The sequence below is a fragment of the Doryrhamphus excisus genome, linkage group LG8 (assembly GCF_037039965.1).
Source record: "Doryrhamphus excisus strain RoL-2023G ecotype Guam linkage group LG8, RoL_Dexc_Guam_v1.1, whole genome shotgun sequence".
Lineage (NCBI taxonomy): Eukaryota > Metazoa > Chordata > Actinopteri > Syngnathiformes > Syngnathidae > Doryrhamphus > Doryrhamphus excisus.
Genome location: NC_136364.1, coordinates 4,444,972 through 4,469,335, shown reverse-complemented (window position 1 = coordinate 4,469,335; position 24,364 = coordinate 4,444,972). Strand labels below are relative to the sequence as shown.

The 24,364-nt window shown below is 39.2% G+C and overlaps 1 protein-coding gene across 10 annotated transcripts in view; it reads left to right on the top strand.

Moving 5' to 3' along the window:
* Positions 1-24,364, top strand: part of robo2 (roundabout, axon guidance receptor, homolog 2 (Drosophila)) — a 382,012-nt gene that overhangs the window by 322,941 nt on the left and 34,707 nt on the right. For 7 of the 10 annotated variants that reach the window (XM_078792656.1, XM_078792661.1, XM_078792660.1 and 4 more), the window contains 7 exons: positions 3,695-3,816; positions 7,582-7,813; positions 14,279-14,403; positions 14,476-14,647; positions 17,409-17,597; positions 18,211-18,237; positions 21,332-21,374. In XM_078792656.1, the coding sequence (XP_078648782.1) occupies positions 3,695-3,816; positions 7,582-7,813; positions 14,279-14,403; positions 14,476-14,647; positions 17,409-17,597; positions 18,211-18,237; positions 21,332-21,374 (910 nt within the window). The remainder of the gene's footprint in view (positions 1-3,694; positions 3,817-7,581; positions 7,814-14,278; positions 14,404-14,475; positions 14,648-17,408; positions 17,598-18,210; positions 18,238-21,331; positions 21,375-24,364) is intronic. The other 3 variants (XM_078792663.1, XM_078792662.1, XM_078792658.1) reach the window with 1 other exon arrangement.

Sequence of the window (24,364 nt, the reverse complement as noted above, 5' to 3'; positions counted from 1 at the left end):
CCATCCATCTTGCTGCTGCAGCCATTTTGTTAAGTAGTAGTCTCTGACAGGTGACACAAAATGGATGCAAAAAAGAATTTAAGGTCATTTTTGTTTATATTTGATGGCAAAAGTGATGCCGTTCTTCAGGTACCCTGCCTTTTCGTCTTAGAAAAACACTGCAGGACTGGAACGGTGACTATAGGGGTGTTATTACATGTCTCAAGGGCTCTAATAATGCTAAAAAACATATTTTAAAGGTCATAAAAAGGTTTTCTATGCTCTAACTTCATAAACATTAAGTAATATTAAATCCTACTTTGTGGGAACTCACTCACCACGATCGGGTCTGGAACCGATTAACCATCCATCTTGCTGCTGCAGCCATTTTATTAAGTAGTAGTCTCTGACAGGTGACACAAAATGGATACAAAAATTGAATTTTTGTTTATATTTGCTAGTGTTGCAACAACAAAAGTGATGCCGTTCTTCAGGTACCCTGCCTTTTCATCTTAGAAAAACACCGCAGGACTGGAACGGTGACTATAGGGGTGCTATTACATGTCTAAAGGGCTCTAATAAAGGTAAAAAAAACACGTTTTAAAGGTCATAAACAGGTTTTCTATACTTTAACTTCAAAAACATTAAGTAATATTGAATCCTACTTTGTAAAAACTCACTCATCACGATCGGGTCTGGAACCGATTAACCATTCATCTTGCTGCTGCAGCCATTTTATTAAGTAGTAGTCTCTGACAGGTGACGCAAAATGGATGCAAAAATGGAATGAGGTCATTTTTGTTTATATTTGCTGCCAAAAGTGATGCCGTTCTTCAGGTACCCTGCTTTTTTGTCTTAGAAAAACACTGCAGGACTGGAACAGTGACTATAGGGGTGTTATTACATGTCTCAAGGGCTCTAATAATGCTAAAAAAACATATTTTAAAGGTCATAAACAGGTTTTCTATGCGCTAACTTCAAAAACATTAAGTAATATTAAATCCTACTTTGTGGGAACTCACTCATCACGATCGGGTCTGGAACCGATTAACCATCCATCTTGCTGCTGCAGCCATTTTATTAAGTAGTAGTCTCTGACAGGTGACACAAAATGGATACAAAAATTGAATTTTTGTTTATATTTGCTAGTGTTGCAACAACAAAAGTGATGCCGTTCTTCAGGTACCCTGCCTTTTCATCTTAGAAAAACACCGCAGGACTGGAACGGTGACTATAGGGGTGCTATTACATGTCTAAAGGGCTCTAATAAAGGTAAAAAAAAACACGTTTTAAAGGTCATAAACAGGTTTTCTATACTTTAACTTCAAAAACATTAAGTAATATTGAATCCTACTTTGTAAAAACTCACTCACCACGATCGGGTCTGGAACCGATTAACCATTCATCTTGCTGCTGCAGCCATTTTATTAAGTACTAGTCGCTGACAGGTGACACGAAATGGATGCAAAAAATGGAATGAGGTCATTTTTGTTTAAATTTGCTGCCAAAAGTGATGCCGTTCTTCAGGTACCCTGCTTTTTTGTCTTAGAAAAACACTGCAGGACTGGAACAGTGACTATAGGGGTGTTATTACATGTCTCAAGGGCTCTAATAATGCTAAAAAAACATATTTTAAAGGTCATAAAAAGGTTTTCTATGCTCTAACTTCAAAAACATTAAGTAATATTAAATCCTACTTTGTGGGAACTCACTCATCACGATTGGGTCTGGAACCGTCCATCTTGCTGCTGCAGCCATTTTATTAAGTAGTAGTCTCTGACAGGTGACACAAAATGGATGCAAAAATTGAATTTTTGTTTATATTTGCTAGTGTTGCAACAACAAAAGTGATGCCGTTCTTCAGGTACCCTGCCTTTTCATCTTAGAAAAACACCGCAGGACTGGAACGGTGACTATAGGGGTGCTATTACATGTCTAAAGGGCTCTAATAAAGGTAAAAAAAACACGTTTTAAAGGTCATAAACAGGTTTTCTATACTTTAACTTCAAAAACATTAAGTAATATTGAATCCTACTTTGTAAAAACTCACTCATCACGATCGGGTCTGGAACCGATTAACCATTCATCTTGCTGCTGCAGCCATTTTATTAAGTAGTAGTCTCTGACAGGTGACGCAAAATGGATGCAAAAATGGAATGAGGTCATTTTTGTTTATATTTGCTGCCAAAAGTGATGCCGTTCTTCAGGTACCCTGCTTTTTTGTCTTAGAAAAACACTGCAGGACTGGAACAGTGACTATAGGGGTGTTATTACATGTCTCAAGGGCTCTAATAATGCTAAAAAAACATATTTTAAAGGTCATAAACAGGTTTTCTATGCGCTAACTTCAAAAACATTAAGTAATATTAAATCCTACTTTGTGGGAACTCACTCATCACGATCGGGTCTGGAACCGATTAACCATCCATCTTGCTGCTGCAGCCATTTTATTAAGTAGTAGTCTCTGACAGGTGACACAAAATGGATGCAAAAATTGAATTTTTGTTTATATTTGCTAGTGTTGCAACAACAAAAGTGATGCCGTTCTTCAGGTACCCTGCCTTTTCATCTTAGAAAAACACAGCAGGACTGGAACGGTGACTATAGGGGTGCTATTACATGTCTAAAGGGCTCTAATAAAGGTAAAAAAAAACACGTTTTAAAGGTCATAAACACGTTTTCTATACTTTAACTTCAAAAACATTAAGTAATATTGAATCCTACTTTGTAAAAACTCACTCATCACGATCGGGTCTGGAACCAATTAACCATTCATCTTGCTGCTGCAGCCATTTTATTAAGTACTAGTCGCTGACAGGTGACACGAAATGGATGCAAAAAATGGAATGAGGTCATTTTTGTTTAAATTTGCTGCCAAAAGTGATGCCGTTCTTCAGGTACCCTGCTTTTTTGTCTTAGAAAAACACTGCAGGACTGGAACAGTGACTATAGGGGTGTTATTACATGTCTCAAGGGCTCTAATAATGCTAAAAAAACATATTTTAAAGGTCATAAAAAGGTTTTCTATGCTCTAACTTCAAAAACATTAAGTAATATTAAATCCTACTTTGTGGGAACTCACTCATCACGATTGGGTCTGGAACCGTCCATCTTGCTGCTGCAGCCATTTTATTAAGTAGTAGTCTCTGACAGGTGACGCAAAATGGATACAAAAATAGAATTAGGTCATTTTTGTTTATATTTGCTGGTGTTGCAACAACAAAAGTGATGCCGTTCTTCAGGTACCCTGCCTTTTCGTCTTAGAAAAACACTGCAGGACTGGAACGGTGACTATAGGGGTGTTATTACATGTCTAAAGGTCTCTAATAATGGTTAAAAAAACATATTTTAAAGGTCATAAACAAGTTTTCTATGCTCTAACTTAAAAAACATTAAGTAATAATGAATCTTAATTAATCTTAATCTTAATTTAAAATTTTGTTTTCAGTTTAATATCAGTTCAAGACCATCTAGTAGTTAGATTGCAATTGACAAATTATATTTTCACTTTTTTTAAGTACTATATCTCTCCAAGTCACTAGTGTGTGTGTGTGAGAGAGAGGAAGAAAAGCTCTGAAGACCTCTGATATAAGTGAAACTGTTTTCATTTTTTTTTTCTCGAGAACCAATACTGTCTTATACTTGGGTTCTTACAGTAATTGCATCCTTTACTTCCTGGTTCAGTGCTCTGATATACTGTCTGGTCCCGCTGCAGATATCAGTCCACCAGCACAGGGCGTCGACCACAGACACGTGCAGAAAGAGCTTGGAGAGGTCATAGTTCGCCTGCACAACCCCGTCGTCTTAAGTCCCACCGCCATCCAGGTCACATGGACGGTAAGTGCAGCTTGTCGTATTTCCTGGGAACATTTCAAACAGAACTGCTCCCATTGTATTTATTTGGACTTTGCAATGTGTGTGTATATGTGAGAGTAATTACTGTTATTATTTTATGAGTTCTTATGGGAACATTTCTTCTTCAGCACTTTCTATTGTCTAAACAAATGAATATAAGGATGATAACTAACACTATATTCATTCTATCTATGTTTTATTCTAACACATACAAGTGTAAAAATAAGCAAAGGAGTGTAAATAATGCATGGCGTAACACCAAGGCTATTTTTATTTCCGTTTTTGAGCCACAAAAATCTAAAGAAAGTCTAGTTCATGCTTGGGTGCATGCTGACGCAGGAATGCTGGAGCCCATCCCAGCTATCTTTGGGTCTTCGGGTCCCCATCCAATCACAGGGCACATTTCGACAAACAACCATTCACACTCACATTCATACCTATGGACAATTTGCCAATTAACCTAGCATGTTTTTGGAATGTGGGAGGAAACCGGAGTACCCGGAGAACGTGGGGAGAACATGCAAACTCCACAGCTGGGATAGGCTCCAGCATACACCCCCCAACTCTAATGAGGAAAGCGGCATAGAAAATGAATGGATGGACTTTTGATGACAACACTACCACTTCCCCAACCATCATGAGTTGATTCAATGGAACCTCTGAAGTATATATTTTAAATCTATCATCAAAAACAGATTAGCTTTTTCTTTGGGTTTTTAGTGACACAAAGTCAAAGTTAATTGAAGTCCCACCGGCATTCATACCTATGGACAATTTGGAGTGGTCAATTAGCCTAGCATGTTTTTGGAATGGGGGAGAAAATCCACACGTGCACGGGGAGAACATGCAAACTCCACACAGAGATGGCAGAGCAGGGAATCGAACCCGGGTCTCCTAGCTGCATGTCCACCGTGCAGTCCTATTTTGTGTTTTAGTTCTGCCTAAAAATATCATAAATGACATCCTGTAAAGTAAACGGACATAAAAAATTGAAATGGATAGAAACATCTGGTATTGTTTCAGACCTGGGACACAATCACACTTTGACGCAAATAAATGTGTGGCAATAAAGTGTTTGGCAAACAGTATTTTTCCTGCTATGGGCTGAAGCATTTATCTTGTTTTCTTCCCCGTATGCAAACACTTCCAAGTCACGGCATCAGCATATTTTGTGACAAATTACAAAGCAGCTCCATCCTCCGCTACCGGGATTTAAAAAAAAAAATTCATAAATCACTCAGGCTTTGCATGCATCTGTTATCGACGCTGGGGCTTGTTTCTATTTCCAAACGAACCACATTAGCAGTTTTCCCGCTGACATGTTTATTTACCCACGTAGCATGTCCCACCTCAGGACTCGTCGGCTAATTTAAGACGTTGCGCTTTTTACGATCTCAACGTCCAATCAGCTCAAAACATGACTAGCCTCATCCATCAGAAGCGCCTTCCATAAGCGGCGAGACCTCGCTCAGAGAGCTTTTATATTCCCAAATCATTCCATTAATAAGTCACAATCCCTGGCTTGGAATCCCATTCTATTGATTTACTCACGCTACACTAGCAGAAAAAAGCATATGTTTAATATGTCATTTAAAGGCACAGCTTTCTTGGACTGTTAACAAGCCATTACAATGAAGGATGCCACCATTGCCCTTGTGTACCAAGGGAGCGAGGGGGGGTCTTTCGGTTGGGGTGGCAGGGTGGCTATCACAGCACACATTTGCTCTTATCATCTCTGTGACATTCTCATAGGCAGGATCTCCCTCAAGGGGCTGTAGTACTCTTATTCCAGCGTTGCAAGCTTAGAATATACCGCATGTGTCCTTCAAGGGCGCTCTTATGAAATGTATTTTGATTTTTAATAAGAGGAGCAAACTCTTAAGGTAATGTCAAGGTGTTCATTAAGCTAAGCGTTCTATAGCCGGTTATAAAAGGGCCCATTAAATTAGTAACAGCCTCTAAAGTGTCATGAAAGCAATCCAAGGGAGCAGAAAAACATCCTTACTGTTATACACCCGTACTTGAAAAGCTTCAGAAAGCGTCTAATTACTTTTTATCACTTTGGTTTTATTTGTCTGCACAGAAACAGGTTCTATGGTTTTCAATGCTTTGGATACATTAGAGCAGGGGTCTCAAACACGCGGGCCGCGGGCCAAATGTGGCCCGCAGGACACTACTTTGAGGCCCCTGCCTTGATATGAAAGTTTAATGTTAGTGTTGATATGGATGCTGTATGGTATCATGTACCCAGAAAAATTATTACGTTTGATTAATGTTCATGTTAAAGGTTAAATAACTGTTAATAGTTATCCTCCCTATCCGTGTGGAAGTGGTAATATTTGGGCTATTTAAGATTAAAGGAATAACTTGAAGGCTACCGTTTAGGTCGCTAGCTCTCTAGTTTGCGAGTTAGCATGTGTCTCAAGACCCTGCAGTTGCGCAATATGTTGTAAATAAAAAGAGTATAAATGTGACTATAGTCGTGTTTTGTCATGTCTACAGGGCTCTAATAATGCTTTGTTCATTTTAATCTGAAAAAAATCATTTGTCTACCCACCAACTATATGTGGTTTCTTATTTTTTAATTATTTGCCGTTTAATTAATATTATATTTATTTATTACTGATTGATTGATTTTCTTTATTCTTGATCTTATTTTGTGTAGAAAAATAAAAATTAAGATATTTGAGAACAGTGGAATGTTTTATCAGAGCTTTTATTGTAGAAAATCGGAACCAAAGCACTGAAAAAGTTTGTATATTTTTCTGTTTTTAATAAATGCGTTTTATTTTTTTTTTTTAAAACCTGATGCAGCCCAGCCTTGCCCAGACCTTAGCTCCAGTGGCCCCCAGGTAAATTGAGTTTGAGACCCCTGCATTAGCGCATCAAGGTCTAGGTCATAGGTCAAGGGCACAGCGAGATCAAAAATACCAGACACAAAAAAATTGAATTTGTTCCAATTTTTGTTTCCGATATAGTCGCAAGTTAGCCACTCAGCTGGTTAGCTTTTGGTATCAATGGCCATAACCTTAACGAAGTAGCAGGTCATAATTCACCCATACAGAGTTAAAACTGTATTTGCTGCAAAACATGTATATTGGTCATAGCTTAAATTAGACTAAATTAAATTGTACCGTCTATGATGACATTACCCTAAAATCTGTTTTTCTTTGCTGGAAAATGTCTTCATTCTTATTATGAAACACAGAAATCAACACAATTGTATCTGATATTCCTTATAGTGTCTTGGCTGCATGGTGGTCGAGTGGTTAGCGCGCAGGCCAAATTGTCCATAGGTATGAATGTGAGTGTGAATGGTTGTTTGTCTATATGTGTCCTGTGATTGGCTGGCCACCAGTCCTGGGTGGACCCCGCCTCTCGCCCGAAGCAATGTGCAATATGATCAGCACAATACAGTAATATTTTGCCGCTTACTTGCTTAAAATGTATAAATGTATTCTTTCATGGTTGAATATGACTTATTATTAGTAAAAAATAATATGATCATGTACATATAATTTACATATTTTTTGCCTAACTGAATGATTTCTGTGTGTGGAAGCTGCTAAATGAAGTGAAATACAAATATAAGTCACTCAGATGACGCATTCAAGGACGTTGTGATATTCTACAGTCATGTTAATGTTACTAATGCGACTTTTGCAGCCTAAACTAAAACTAAAACAAAACAAAACCTTAAACCCCTGATGCACAAATGAAAAGTCATGTGATCTTCCCTTCCCGCAGGTGGACCGACAGTCCCAGTTCATCCAGGGTTACAGAGTTGTATTCAGGCAGACATCAGGACTACCTGCTCCAGGACACTGGCAGATGCAAGATGTCAAGGTCCCCTCTGAGCGCAGCGTGGTCCTCTCATCGCTAAAGAAGGGTATCGTGTACGAGATCAAAGTCCGGCCTTACTTCAACGAGTTCCAAGGCATGGACAGCGAGTCCAGGACGGCGAGGACCACCGAGGAAGGTATGACGCTGAAGAAAAGCGATGCGCTTTGTCTGTGTAGCAGAATGACGGCTGACTCACGACCCCCGAGGCTGGCGTTTGTCATATCACTGGCAAACACATCCTTTGGAGACAAAATGCATGTCTGCGCCTGTCGCTCCGACCTTCCGAATGTGCTTTTTCACGGTGTTTACGACGAGGAGCTGTTTGTGTATCCTGACTCCTGATCCATCACCCGGCAGCCGTGAGGCCTGAGGTGTGATTGGAGCCCGCACACACTCGGTGTCATCTGAAGATGATGTGTGCGTTTGATTCGTACATGCTTTGACAAGGCCGCAGAGCACCGTGACACGATACTTTCACATCTTAACATGAAATTACTCTTTTGACCCATGCTGGAAATTATGCAATAAAGTCACAACTGCACAAACGGATATAATAGATGGATATAATAGTTGATTTCACAAAGGAGAAACTAGTGCTTCACATTTCCTAGAAAGTTGTATTGTGTAATCCGTATTGCAAGAAAGAATTTAATTCTAACTTCCTTAGTAGCAACAGAAGGTAAAACACTCAATTTTCCGGTCAATTTAAATTCCAGCACTCAAAAACGAAATTAAACTTGGAAATAATGAAGTTACGGTAAACCCAAATGAGATTCCTATGACTTTTTTGCAAGGCGAATAGCTCCTAAGAGAGCAATTTGAACTCATGACAAGAGAAACGATTGTCTGCTTTCGGCCGCAAAGACTCACTATCACCCCTTGAGGAACCTGGTGGTATTACAGTACATCTTAGCTTCCACTGAGCTGCCAATCACAATTGTAATTTTGTAAGTAAGAACACCGTCCGACAGCGGAACAACACTGAAGAAGTCAATTTGGGGTGTTTAATCCACTTACAAGAAAGCCATAAATGCTAACTTCCTTAGCATCAACTCTCAATTTTCCGGTCAATTTCACCACTCAGCATTGGGCTTTTACTCAAACAGTGAATGAAATGAAATTCCTGTGCAGATTCTGCAGAGTGAATAGGTCCTAAAAGTTATTTAACGACATACTACTTGTAAAAATAGTAAATATACCAAACATATAAAGGCACACGTCTTCATTAAGGTAATATTCTGAAGGCAGGGGATTTTCCAAACGTGTTTTGTGGCTGTGGTACACTCACTCATAATTGCACTGTGCTACTTTGCGAAGTGATCATCAGTCATCGGCGCTGTCAGTCATTTAGTTTGCCTTTGCTTTTGTTGCAGGCTCATGCATGTTGTCTGTCATATATAGGAATTCAGTAGCAGGGCTTTTATATCCCCAATGGCACATGAGAATTATATATTATATACAAACAAGTGAATGGAGTCGCCAATTAACCTAGCATGTTTTTGGAATGTGGGAGAAAACCGGAGTACCCGGAGAAAACCCACTCATGCACGGGGAAAACATGCAAACTCCACATAGAGATGCCCCAAGCTGATAATCAAACTCAGGTCGTTCGATATCCTGACTGTGTGGCCTATATGCTAACCACTCGGCTAACATGTGGCTAAATGTTTCTTCAAAATCCCATTTTAATACTAATATAATACTAGAAAACTCCTGCAGAAATTTTGATGTGCCGTGCCGTACCAACCTGAGCCGTTACATGAGGAATTTAGCAAAAAAGCATGCTAACTGTTATCATGCTAGCATCTAGCGAGATGGCACGGTGTAACGAAACCATCAAGGCAGTCCTACAATATCCCTCTATCACGCCATGTCTGTATTAACCTTTAGATTTGAGGAATAAAGCTAAAATATTAACATGCTAACAGATATCATGCTAGCACCAAGAGTGCGGAGAAAGCATTCCTAAATCATGTCATGTGTATATAGGTCTTTAAACTGGAGTAAAATAGCCAAAATTACAACATGCTAGCATGGTGACACCTAGCAAGATAGCACTAAGTGCTGAAAGAGCCAAGGCAGTTCCATAGTGTCCACATATCATGCCATGTGTGTATTTTCATTTAGATATGTACAAAAAAGTCGAAATGATAACATGTTAACAGTTAGCATGGTAGCATCTAGCAAGAAGTCCCAAAAGTGTCAAGGCAGTCCTATAGTGTCCATGTATCATATTGTTTTTTATATATATTTTTAGGCTTTCGTTGCTTCGACGGGCCACAGAAGGCAATATCTCAGCCATGAGAGGGACATTTTTGGACATTTTTTCCCAAGTTTTCAACAAAAGAAATCAAGCTAGCAAAAACGGTGTGCCCAAAAGTTATTTTTCAGTCTCCTATGCTCTGAGTGAGAACTGAGTATCCAACTCAGTTCGGCCCTGCGCACACCTCTTTCTGATGAAGACGGAACCAAAAGTAAACATCCAATGAAAAAACTAATTAGCCAGAGGGTTGAGAAGTTTGTCTAAAATATGAGCCATTAATCACGTTTCTACGTGACCGTATGGCTGAGCAACAAGGCTGTGAAATGTCTGAACATTCTCTGATTCTCTGATTACATTAGTAATTTGATTACTTTTGTAATATGATTACTTTAGTTATCTATTACAACTTTTGTAATATGATTACTTGAGTAATCTATTATAAGTATTCAAATTACAATTGTAATTTGTTTACTTTAGTAATCTATTACAAAAGTAATTTTTTAATTGTTAATTTTTTCAAATTTTTCAAAGTTTTTTTTTCACTTTTTCAAATTTGTCATATTTTTCAATTTTTTTTACTTTCCAAAATTTTCAAATTTTCTAAATGTCAAATTTTTCTCATGTTTCTTGTTTTACCCTTTTTTCCAAATTTTCTCCTTTTGTCATTTTTTATTTTTAAAATTTTTCTTGTTTTTGTCATTTTACTCTTCTCATTTTTTCACATTTTTCACATTTCTTTCATTTTTTTTTGTTTTCTATTTTTTTATTTTTCCAGTTTTTCCTCATTTTTCTTGTTGACTTGTTGATTCCTACGTTTTCACCAAAAAAAATCAAGCCAGCTAAAAATAGAATAGAATAGAATAGAATAGAATAGAATAGAATAGAATAGAATAGAATAGAATAGAATAGAATAGAATAGAATAGAATAGAATAGAATAGATGTGCTATTATTGTGCTGATGTTTGGTCCCCTTGGAACACACTGTGGGACTTGGTGGTAAATGATTTCCACCACTTAGGACAGGCATTGGAAAAGACAATGGAATGGACAATGGAAAAGTGTTCGATATTAAGAGCCGTATTCTCATACAAGACCTGAAAGTCATCTTCAGCATGCTCTTCCATCCTGAGGCTTAAATGCGGTAGAGATAGTCCACATGAGTGGTGACAGGCTCATTTATTTTCCCAATCTCCAAGGGGACCATATCTCCGGTACCAGCCAACCTATAGACCATTGTGGTGGAACTGCCGTCACGTCAACAACATTACCGTGGAGTGAAGAAAGAACCAAGCCGTGTCCTTTTTTCCCTCAAGGCGGCCCCCAGAACCAATGTGTCCCGACTATTACTGACGCCGATAACTCTTTCTGCTTTTGCTCTATCTGCATCCGAGTCCCTTAGAGGGATTGAGCGCTTTCTATTTTGGTCCTGAGGCTGCTTTGAGCTGATAGGCCGTCACACATGCAGCAGGCTCCTCTGAGAGGATCCGACTTCCAGAAAGATAAATGGAGAAGTCGCGTTTTGGGAGTGATTAAAACTTACACTGACCATTAGCTAATACGAGTAGCCATTTCACCCCGAGTATGGATTTACACAGATGAGCGGTCATTCGTTGTAAGATTAGGTCTCACTTGGTCCGGGTAAGAACGGAAGTCATGGCTCACGGTGCCGTCTGACTCTTATTTCCCAAGATGATCCTTTGGAGACCATTTTTATGCAAAGCGATTCTTGTGTCTAAGACTTTGCATTGATGAACACTTGTAGGCGGAGAACCGAATGCCCACCCAGCGTCTCTTCTATGATTTGTTTGTATTTCTTCATTATCCAGCATAGCGGCATGCAGACATTAGAGACAGGAGGTCACATTCGTGCCCGCCATACATCACGCCGCTAATGGCTCTATTAGCACACACTCTGAGGCCCCTAATGAAAAATGTGAATTGTTTAGCACAAATATGCATGATAATAAGCCGCTAAATCATTCATACCATTAACTTTGAACGACATTGCCCATGATGGCTGCTGCCACAGCCGCCGCTCTGTCACCTGGATTTAATGTGGCGCCCAAGCACGCCGTTTGATCCGATTCTCCCCCGGGTAGATTGTTTCTAATCTGGCTAAGGTGGTGGGTTCATCACGGGGCCCATTCATCTTCCATCCGTGCCAGGCAGCTTCCGCTTCCCCGGAGGCCGACGCGGCTGGTTGTGCTGAGGGATGAGCAGAGATTTACAGGGTGACAAGTGCCATTTTGGATGGAGGCGAGGTGAGGGAGCGGCGGCATGCGAGTAATTGACCTGTCAGTATTCTACTGTGGCACGGCTCTCCTTCCACCCCCTGCGGAAATGAGAAAACATTATTTTTAATACTTATCCTTCCGCCACACCAAGTGTTATTTATTTTTCTTTCTTTGTAGGAGTCGGACAAATAACAAAGAACAAGAGCGTTCAAAGACGAAACACATATGTCACCTCTGAAATCAATCAGTGAACTTTCATCCAGATGCAAAACTCTTGTCAGTATTCTAGAGCGCAAAATCCCGCTAGCGTTTAAGACATGTTTTGTGGAGTAAACACCGGTTCTACGGTTCTAGGGGTGCTTTGTGACTTTTTCCACGAGGAAATTTGGTTTGCAGATTTTGAACATATCCTATATGGTTCAAACTTGAATAGATAGAGATGTAAACATGTGAAAGTTGGCAAGGGATTTTAGATGATTTTCATTGTTTTTTGGAGGCACACAGAATATTGTGTTCTATGGTTATATAAACATGGAACCTACCAATTGAAAGATTAGACTCTCATCTTTAATCACGAAAAAAAAAATTGTTTCTACTTTCTTCCGTTCTTTGGTAATCTGCATTAAAACATAGGTAAGTTTGAAGAAAATATAAGTTCCCAACAAAAAAAAAGTAGGAAAAGTTTTTGAAAAGATACATTTCAATTGTTTTGAAATCATTTCAATTTCAGTTTTAAGACTCTCATCTTTAATCACGAAAAAAAGCTTGTTTCTACTTTCTTCCGTTCTTTGGTAATTTGCATTAAAACATGGGTAAGTTTGAAGAAAATATAAGTTCCCAACAAAAAAAAGCAGGAAAAGTTTTTGAAAAGTTTTGAAATAATTTCAATTTCAGTTTTACATTTCCTAGAATGTCCGAAGACATCTGGAATAGGCTCCAACACCCCCCGCGAGGATGAGCGGTAGAGAATGAATGAATATACCACTAACGCCATTATAATATATAATAATATCATAATAATGCAATATGTAATCTTTCACTCTACAAAGTTATGGAACATTCATTCATTCATTTTTTCTCACAAGGGTTGCGGGGGTGCTGGAGCCTATCCCAGCTGTCTTCGGGCGTGAGGCGGGGTACACCCTGGACTGGTGGCCAGCCAATCACAGGGCACATATAGACAAACAACCATTCACACTCACATTCATACCTATGGACAATTTGGAGTCACCAATTAACCTAGCATGTTTTTGGAATGTGGGAGGAAACCGGAGTACCCGGAGAAAACCCACGCATGCACGGGGAGATCATGCAAACTCCACACAGAGATGGCAGAGGGTGGAATTGAACCCTGGTCTCCTAGCTGTGAGGTCTGCGCGCTAACCACTACACCGCCGTGCCGCCTACTGTATAACATTTGCAGCATTTCTTGAAATTCTGCCTTCTCAACTGTATTAAACAGCCGCATTTCTTTCTGTGAAGGCACACCAATTGGTCTGTTTACAAACGTCCTCTTGAGTCTTGACTGTCAGGATGAAGGCTCTGCATGCATTTCCATGTGTAGTATATTTTTTGTCTATATGTGCCCTGTGATTGGCTGGCCACCAGTCCATGAACCATGGACCATGAATCATTTCCAGTTTTCATATTTAAACTTGTATGTGTTAAAGTTTCCCTTACCTTCTGCACGCTACACTCCTCCATGCATAACATCATGGAGCTCGTACCAAATGCATGGTTATTTTCATGGCTTCAAACTACTTGAATAGTGACTTATTTTCATCTGCACGTGCGTCATCACAGAATATCTCTTACTTTCACTACTGCATACTTGTCTGGACTTGTAGCTCTGTTAGTCAAAAAAAACGACAGCAGCAGTGGTCTTTGTGGAAACAAACCAGGATGACATATTAACGTCAGAAGCAAACGTTCCAGATCGTCTATTGCCTCGTCTACATGTAAATCCCGATCTAATGAGACAGCCTGCAGCCACACGTGCAATCCCCGAAGAATAGCAGAGAAAGAGTGTCAGACTACATATTTATGAGCCACTAGCATATTGAGATGTTCTTTTCCAACGCTTGCATTCCTTGCCTGTTCGCAGCCCCCAGCGCGCCTCCTCAGCAGGTAACGGTCCTCACCGTGGGAAACCAAAACAGCACTTCTATCAGCATCTCCTGGGACCCGCCTCCACCGGACCACCAGAACGGCATCATTCAAGAGTACAAGGTTTGTTTGCGGCTCGTCAAAGGCGCACTATTACTGCTGCTTTGACTTTATTCTTCTTCTTCTGTGGTACAGATCTGGTGCCTGGGGAATGAGACGCGTTTCCACGTGAATAAGACGGTAGATGCGGCAATACGTTCTGTGGTGGTGGGCGGGCTGCAAGTGGGTGTGATCTACCGAGTGGAAGTGGCCGCCAGCACCAGTGCAGGTGTGGGAGTCAAGAGTGAACCCCAGTCCATTGTCATTGGTAAGAACAAAAATTCATTCATTCATTTTCTACCGATTTTTTCTTGAACTCGGGTCTCCTAGCTGTGAGGCCTGCGCGCTAACCACTCGCCCGCCATGCCGCCCAGAACAAAAATTAATTCATTCATTTTCTACCGCTTTTTTCTCACGAGGGTCACGGGGGTGCTGGAGCCTATCCCAGCTGTTTTTGGGCGAGAGGCGGGGTACACGTTTCTGGAATGTGGGAGGAAACCGAAGTACTCGGAGAAAACCCACACATGCACGGGGAGAACATGCAAACTCCACACAGAGATGGCCGAGGGTGGACTTGAACTTGGGTCTCCTAGCTGTGAGGCCTGCGCGCTAACCACTCGCCCGCCGTGCCGCCCAGAATCCATTCATTCATTTTCTACCGCTTTTTCCTCACAAGGGTTGCGAGGGTGCTGGAGCCTATCCCAGCTGTCTTTGGGCAAGAGGCGGGGTACACCCTGGACTGGTGGCCAGCCAATCACAGGGCACATATAGACAAACAACCATTCACACTCACATTCATACCTATGGACAATTTGGAGTCGCCAATTAACCTAGCATGTTTTTGGAATGTGGGAGGAAACCGGAGTACCCGGAGAAAACCCACGCATGCACAGGGAGAACATGCAAACTCCACACAGAAATGGCCGATGGTGGAATTTAACTGTGAGGTCTGCGCGCTAACCACTTGACCGCCGTGCCGCCCAAAACAAAAATTAATGAATTCATTTTCTACCGCTTTTTTGTCATGAGGGTCGCAGGCGGTGCTGGAGCCTATCCCAGCTGGGCGAGAGGCGGGGTACACCCTGGACTGGTGGCCAGCCAATCACAGGGCACATATAGACAAACAACCATTCACACTCACATTCATACCTATGGACAATTTGGAGTCGCCAATTAACCTAGCATGTTTTTGGAATGTGGGAGGAAACATGCAACATGGAGATGGCCGAGGCCGAGGGTGGACTTGAACTCGGGTCTCCTAGCTGTGAGGCCTGCGCGCTAACCACTCGACCACTGTGTCGCCCAGAAATTTTTATTTTTTTTGGAAAATATTTTCTTATGTGCTCCATAAATGATTTCCCCGGTGTCACGACCGTAATCTGCCATGCGACACAAAGCCTGCTGACAATCCTGACATTGCAGCGGTTAGTGTTTATTGTGCAGACTTCTGTTTATATGTGTTGCAGACACTGCGTTGCAACCTTTGTTTGAGTCTTTGCAAACTCCATAAAAAGTGTCAAGCCAGTGTGTGTGAGATGCCAGAGCAGATCAATACGCTATATCCTCTCCTTTCATTTCACATGGTGTGTTTTACCCGCAATGGAGTGAATTAGAGGCTGAGCTTGGCAAACAGTCTGCTCACCTGGGGGGTTTGTTATAAGCTTTGTTCATTTTTTTTTTTTTTTTTGTCCGTGTATTATATTTCACTGCACATCCTTCCGGTCTCTTGGTCAATATCTTTGCTCTAAAGAAATGCTTAGTTCCACCCACAACAGCCGTCACATGAGGTACACCTTCTAATGTAAGAAACAAGAGTATCCCTTTGCTCTTCCTACGGTCTAATTACAAGCAGTCCTAAAAAAGCCTTAAAATTCTCCTCCCGTATTCTTGAACCATATCTAAGTATAAGAACTCGAAATTCTTTGTGTGCAGGCATCAAACTTTTTATTTACGGAGTCTTTGGTGTCACATGTCATTACAGGCAAACCTAAAAAAGAATCCAGAATAGTACGCTTAAATTTGACTGATCTCTCAGCCCCGCCTCTTGCCCAATATCTACAGCAAATGTAGGAACAGTGGCATAAAATGGGAGCTCTTTGTTGCACACTCTAAATCAGGGGTCTCAAACTCAATTTACATGGGGGCCACTGGAGCTAGGGTCTGGGTGAGACCGGGACGCATTTATTAAAAATAGAAAAATGAATAAACTTCGCTTTGGTTCCGATTTTCTACAAGAAAAGCTCTGATAAAACGTTCCACTGCTCTCAAATATCTTAATTTTTATTTTTTCTAAAAAAAATAAATAAACAAATCAAGAATAAAAAAAATCAATCAGTAATAAATAAATATAATAATAATAATAAAACGGCAAATAATAAAAACTTAAGAAACCACATATAGTTGGTGGGTAGACAAATTATTTTTTTTCAGATTAAAATGAACAAAGCATTATTAGAGCCCTGTAGACATGACAAAACACGACTATAGTCACATTTATACTCTTTTTATTTACAACATATTGCGCAACTGCAGGGTCTTGAGACACATGCTAACTCGCAAACTAGAGAGCTAGCGACCTAAACGGTAGCCTCCATTTAGTTATTTCCTTTAAACTTAAATAGCCAAAAACTTACCACTTCCACACGGATAGGGAGGATAACTATTAACAGTTATTTAACCTTTAACATGAACATTAATCAAACGTAATAATTATTTAATTTAATTTAATAATTTTTTCTGGGTACATGATACCATACAGCATCCATATCAAACTTGCACGGGCCGCACTAACATTAAACTTTCATATCAAGGAGGGGGCCTCAAACTAGTGTCCTGCGGGCCACATGTGGCCCGCGGGCCACGTGTTTGAGACCCCTACTCTAAATGTAAGATATTGTGTTCACTTTTGATTCATGACGGCCATGACTCCAATCACGATAATCAATCAAACCCATTTTTAATACTTCTCCTATATTGGAGCTAATGAATGCATCCCATTGACTTTATTTGCATCCTCACTGCTTCCGTAGGTAAGCCATTCCAGGACGTGATCATCCATGGCAACCGTAACAATAGCATCACAGAGCAGATCACTGACGTGGTGAAGCAGCCCGCGTTCATCGCCGGCATCGGGGGCGCCTGCTGGGTCATCCTCATGGGCTTCAGCATCTGGCTGTACTGGAGGAGGAAGAAGAGGAAGGGTCTGAGCAACTATGCAGGTTGGACCGCTGATGTTTAATTCCTTTTAGATAAGCAAAACGGGTTAATATTCAGAATACATGATCGTTTCCAAAGGGCTCCACAAGTCCACCGACTGTGTTGGTTAATAGATCAAGGTGGTCAAGCTGAGTGGGCAGCCGGGCCTCCTCGAGATGGAATTAGTCCAACATGTCTCCTCCCACACGATGACCCTCATTGGATGACCTCAGCCCCCCTCAAGTCCATATGTGCTACCAAGGCTGCATGATTTAATTACAAAGCAGGAGAGCAAACTGACAGGAGAAGAAGAAGAAAAAAAAAAAAAAAAAAGGAACCCAATTTGAGGCTTCAGCAAGTTTGTCTGCTTCATTCATGTTTGTGACTTTTCTTTGGTTTGTCGCTTCTCGTCTGTGCTCGCTCAGCTGGCTGCTTTCCCGGCTTTGGCTCTGCACATCGAGGAGGGAAACCCACTAGAGTTTGATTAGAAAATTGACTGAAACGCAGCACCGATCCGGTCCCACCGGTGTGCAGACCCCTCATCATCATCATCATCATCATCATCACCCCTTCACCTAAAGCACCGCTTACCTCTGCAAGCTTTTAACGCAACCTCTCTGTCTTCTTGTTTTGCAGTTCAGTCCTTCACCTTCACCCCTGCAGGTACTGTTCATTTGTCCCGTCTCCTCACGCCCATTACCACGACACCCCCGCCCCCTTCTCGCTTATTAAATACATCTCGCTAATGGCCGTAGCTAATGTTAATCTGACACTGATTGGTTATTGGTTGACCTAAAGCCTTGCAAATGCTCTCTAATGTATTTGCATAAAGTGCTATATTTGTGTTTATCTTGCAGCCAATGAGGTTTTTATACAGTATAAACAGTATAAACATTTGGGGTGCCGGCCACTCGCCGTACATTACCCTGCCTTACTTTTTTAGGCTTGGAGATACGTGCTCATTTAATACATTAGAAAATGTCTGTAGACTTATTATTGGTTCTCTATTTAATTCAAATATACGAAATAATCAAGAGATTATAAAGAATTAATATTTAAACAAAACTGCATCCGTACAGTATCTTTTTTAGGTTATGTGTAGAATTTGTAGGCCATGCTCATTTTTGCCGAAAATCCCTAAAAAAAAATACCCAAGTTAGAATAATATTTCATGTTTGTGGCAGAGGCACATAGGCAGATAAAGGACAGGGAGAGACGACAGAAACAGGAACTAAATTGATTATTTTCATGAATAAAAATGGCTAAATTAATAAAATACAAATGTAAGGCATTCAGACATGTAGTATTCCACACAGGGCTCTAGGTGTCACTGTAATGGTACATTCAGGAGACAGCCACCGCAGGAAGTACTTTAAGATCAGCAAGTAAAAAAACGGGAAAAAAAGGAACATTCTTAATGTGTGTGAGTTTATATTATGTCTTATTTCTGTCTTAAATGCCTTATTTTTTTTCTCTTATGTCTGCTATATTGTGTAATACAAGTGTAAAAGTGACTACAGGAGTGTTATTAATTCTAACACAAAAAATTATTAACTAATTAATATTTAATTTATGTTATATTTATTAATATATATAATAATATTTATTAGTATATATGTAATATTTATTAATTATATTAATAATTAATAATGACTTAATAATGTTGAAAACTGCTTTGTTCTATTTTCTGACTACGAAAATGTGAGTTTATGAGTAACGTTTATGAGTAAGGAATCCTCCTTGGTGGAAATTCACTTATCACAGTCCTAAAACAGCGCCATCTGCTGTTTTCAATTCCTAAATCACCATTTGTTGTGACTCCATGTTTTTGACTCAAGCTCCATTACATTTTGCGTTTTTTTTTTTTTCGTTTATAGGTGTCATGCAAATATTGCTATTAGAAATTGAAAACAAGGACAATTTTTAGAACATTATCCAGAGTGCGTCTGAAGAGCGGCGTTGGTCTTCTCTCTGCTGACAATTAGTTGATGCATGGCGAGTGTCCCGTCTTGGCCTCCTAAAGCTGTCAGCTCCAGGGAGGTAAATCAGCAGCCAAGGAGATTTGATGGAATTTTTATATGCTGATGATGTCCTCCTCCCTTTAGTGCTTATTAATCTGTATTCATATTGGGGGGAAAGTGCTTATCTGAAAAGGCGGAGGGACACAGCTATGCCGTCACGTCACTTTGGCCCACTTAAAAGTGCTTTTGTAGCTGTCCAGAAATGTGCCTGACTGGAGATATAGACTTCAGAGGACCTGCTGTCAAACAGCTAAAAGTTTGCAACTTTGTGAGTAAATGACGCATTATGGTAAAAATAATATATTGTAACAATAGCCTAATATAATTCAATATAATACATATAATTAAATATGAGGTGGTTCGGGCATTTGGTCACTCAGAATGCCTCCCAGAGGAAGTAAATAAATATACCGTATTTTCCGGACTATACGTAAGTCGCCCTTTTTTTCATAGGTTGGCTGTTCCTGTGACTTATACTCCAGAGCGACTTATAAATGAAAAAAGTGTTTATGTTACATAAACACTGGAAACCTTTTCTGTTCATGTTTAATTTTTGTGTAGCTGAATAACGATTGTGTTAGCATATCTTGCATCTATTCATTCTCTATTCTTTTATTGTTGGAACTTGGCTTCCAAGATGACGTAATGTTTTGGTTAAGTAGTTTGTAAAATAAATTACCCGCAAAAAATGCGTTTTTTTCTACCTAATTATGCATTTTTGGCATTGTGCGACTTATACTCCAGAGCGACTTATAGTCCAGAAAATACGGTAATAATATCAATAAATAAAATTAAGATGTATTGTGTTAATTTTATTTTTTATTTTATTATTATTATTATTATTATTATTATTATTATTATTATTATTATTATTATTATTATTTAGCATAACCCTTATGCATAACTGCAGAAGGTTGATCTGTGGTCTAAAAAGCGGGAGTTTCCCCTATGATGACATCACGCTGTAAAAAGACCCCTCTAATGCCCGTGTTGCCCCCTGTGGGGATCCTCAGGCCTCATCTTGTTGGAGGAAGTCAGAAAACCATTGGAGGAATGTAGATGCTGTCTTTAATCTGTGGAACAAACGAGTCAAATTACTAACATGCAGGATCACTCTCTCTGCCCCCCCACCCCTCCATAACCCCCCTCCTCCATAACCCCCTGGTTATGAGGTGATTTCCAAAAACTGTTGCAGCCTCTTAGCGCTTCCTGACACTCTTTGAGGTCGCCATGCTACTTTGTCATCTACACATGAAATGGATCTAACACTTGGACTTTTACTAGCAACCTCTTCTTATCCTTACATTTGTATAACGCCCCCCCTCCCCCCCTCCCCACCACTATCTGACAGAAAACACTGTGTGATTAATGATCCCGCTGCCTTTTTTTAATCATTTTTTGGGACTGAGATGTAATCATACACCTGATAATAAGCCAGCAGCCAAATAAGAGACATGAAAATGAGTTTTGCTTCTCATCAGGCGTCTCGTCCTTGACGTCTCCAACTTATGTAAAGCCATCCTTATTATTGACCTTTATTTTTAATCCTTTTTTTCCGACAGCGGGCTGAGAGGAGGGTGCCCACATCACTTACTGTATGGAACGTACTTAACGAGCTTTGCAGGAGCATTAGAATACAAATGGCATCTTATCTTAATTATGGAAATGCATTCAATGCTGGGAACTTCATATCTGGACTCTGTCCCTTCTCTTTTTCTCTGTTTCTCCCACTGCAGTGACGTTCCAAAGAGTTGACGGAGGTCTCATGAGCAATGGAAGGTGAGTGTCTCACAAGTAAACTTAGGGGTACAAATATACGACATAAATGAGGTTTATTGTCTTTTTACTTAGCATATTAATACATTACTATATGGTCCTCAAGAAAAAAATGATTGCAAAATATAGTTATAATTAATCTATATGTAATAAAAAAAACAACTCATACATACGTACATTGGATGTTTTTTTTGTATACATAATTAATTGATGAAAAAGTAACCCAAAAAAATATGTTAGTATTTTTTTATTTAAATTTTAAAGTATTTTTAAAATATAAAAATAAGCAAACATGAATATAATAAATAGGCATGTTTACAATAAAAATAAATAAAATGTAACCGGTGTGTGGCGTCTTTGAAGAAATTAATTGATTAATTACCTAAAAATTACCCAAAATAATGTATTTTTTTAAATAAGGAATTTTACTTATTAACTTTGATAACAAAATCTTATGATAACTTGATAACTATGATACAAGTTTAAAAGTAATTTAAATAGTATTTTTAATTTAAAATGCATTTTAATTGATACAAATATTAAAAACATCTAAATATAATTGATGAAAAAGTAATTAATTCATTAATTACCAAAATTAATTAGCAAAAAATTACCCTAAACAATGTATTTTTTCAAATAATGAATTTTATTGATTACCTTTAAAAAAAATCTTATGATAGCTTTATACAAGTTTAAAAGTAATTTAAATAGTATTTTTAATTTAAAATGCATTTTAATTGATACAAATATAACATCTAAATATAATTGATGAAAAACTAACCCAAAAATATGTTAGTATTTTTTATTTAAATTTTAAAGTATTTTTAAAATATAAAAATAAGCAAATGTGAATATAATAAATACGCATGTTTATAATATAATTAAATAAAATGTAACCGTTGTGTTGCGTCTTTGAAGAAATTAATTCATTAATTACCTAAATTAATTACCTAAAAATTACTCTAAACAAGGTATTCTTTAAAATAATGATTTTTATTATTGTTTATTTTATTTTTATTAAAAAAATCTTATGATAGCTTTATACAAGTTCAAAAGAAATTTAAATAGTATTTTTAATTTAAAATGCATTTTAATTGATACAAATATTAAAAACATCTAAATATATATACAGGACATTTAGATATATATATATACAGTGTATAATACATCATTGCCGGTGTGTGCATTATAATAAAATCAAATGAATGAATGAAAGATAACCTATGACAGACTGGTTCAAAGGTCACAGCAGGTGCTAATGGTCCACAGATTAGGGGGTTACTTTGCCCCAGGGCAATGCTCCAGACTTACGCTATGCCCAGAAACGCCAAAGGTACACGTACAGTCAGTGTTCATTGCTGTATGTGCCAGTCTTCACCCAAGGCGATACAAATCCAACATTTCCTTCCTTACCCGCTGCAGTAAGATCCCAACACTTGATAGATAGCCCAGCGCCTTTGTGTTCCTTTTAGCATGGCCGCTTCAATATTACACAAAATATACATGCTTGATGCATCTCCTGTGTTCATGCATCGATAGATGAACTCATCAATCTCCTCAACGGAATTAAGCGAAACAATTTAAGCAGAGAGGGCTTTTATTTTGTCATTTATCTTGCACTGCCGGCTGCAGGCAACCCACCAGCCCTCTGGAGTGATAAATTTGCCTGTCACCTCGCGTGGGCGGCTGGGATCTGAGCACGTGTAATAATGTAGAAATAATTACCCAGGGGATAGGTGTGTACGTGCACGTGTGTGTTTATGCGTGAGTGTGTATGTGTTAGGAGGTGCACCCCCCTCTTTCACCCCCAGCCCCACCAATGCAGACTGCTCCATTTGGGTGCATGTTAGTGAAAGGTCTGCAGAGAGCTTCTTTCGGGACGTTCTCCTGAGAACCCAATGCTTATCACACCTGAACAACCACAGCACAGAGATCTCAAACACACGGTCAGAGAGTGTCAATTCTCTTGTCCCTTGTCGATATTTAATTACCTCCACTGTGGACATTATGTTCTTGTTTTGATATTCTCCACAGTGGAACCTCTAAGGTGTCACCAGTCCATTCCAGCACAGCATGGACGTCCAAATTGGTCAGATTTTGAAACAATTCCCTTTAGAAACTGTTCATCATAAAATCTGTATTAATACATGCAGTTTTTACACGTTTTACCCCCCATGTACACCCAAATGTTAAAAAAATACATAATAATGAGGACCCATTTGAAGTTGACTTCAATTAACTTTGACTGTGTGTCACTAAAAACCCAAAGAAAGAGCAAATCTGTTTTTGATGACAGATTTAAAATATGTACTTCAGAGGTTCCATTGAATCAACTCATGATGGGTGGGGAAGTGGTAGTGTTGTCATTAAAATCCATCCATTCATTTTATTTTCTATGCCGCTTTCCTCATTAGTATTTGGGCAAGAGGCGGGGTACACCCTGGACTGGTCGCCAGCCAATCACAGGGTTGGGTGATATATTTTATGTACCGGTATACTAGTATATATTCTTCTAATGATAAGAAAATGACTTATTCCATTGATAAAATGTATATATCTATCTATACTTCAGAGGTTCCATTGAATCAACTCATGATTGGTGGGGAAGTGGTAGTGTTGTCATTAAAAGTCCATCCATTCATTTTATTTTCTATGCCGCTTTCCTCATTAGAGTTGGGGGGGTATGCTGGAGCCTATCCCAGCTGTCTTCGGGCAAGAGGCGGGGTACACCCTGGACTGGTCGCCAGCCAATCACAGGGTTGGGTGATATATTTTATGTACCAGTATACTAGTATACATTCTTCTAATGGTAAGAAAATGACTTATACGGTTGGTATATATATATATACTTCAGAGGTTCCATTGAATCAACTCATGATGGGTGGGGAAGTGGTAGTGTTGTCATCAAAAGTCCATCCATTCATTTTATTTTTATGCCGCTTTCCTCATTAGAGTTGGGGGGGTATGCTGGAACCTATCCCAGCTGTATTTGG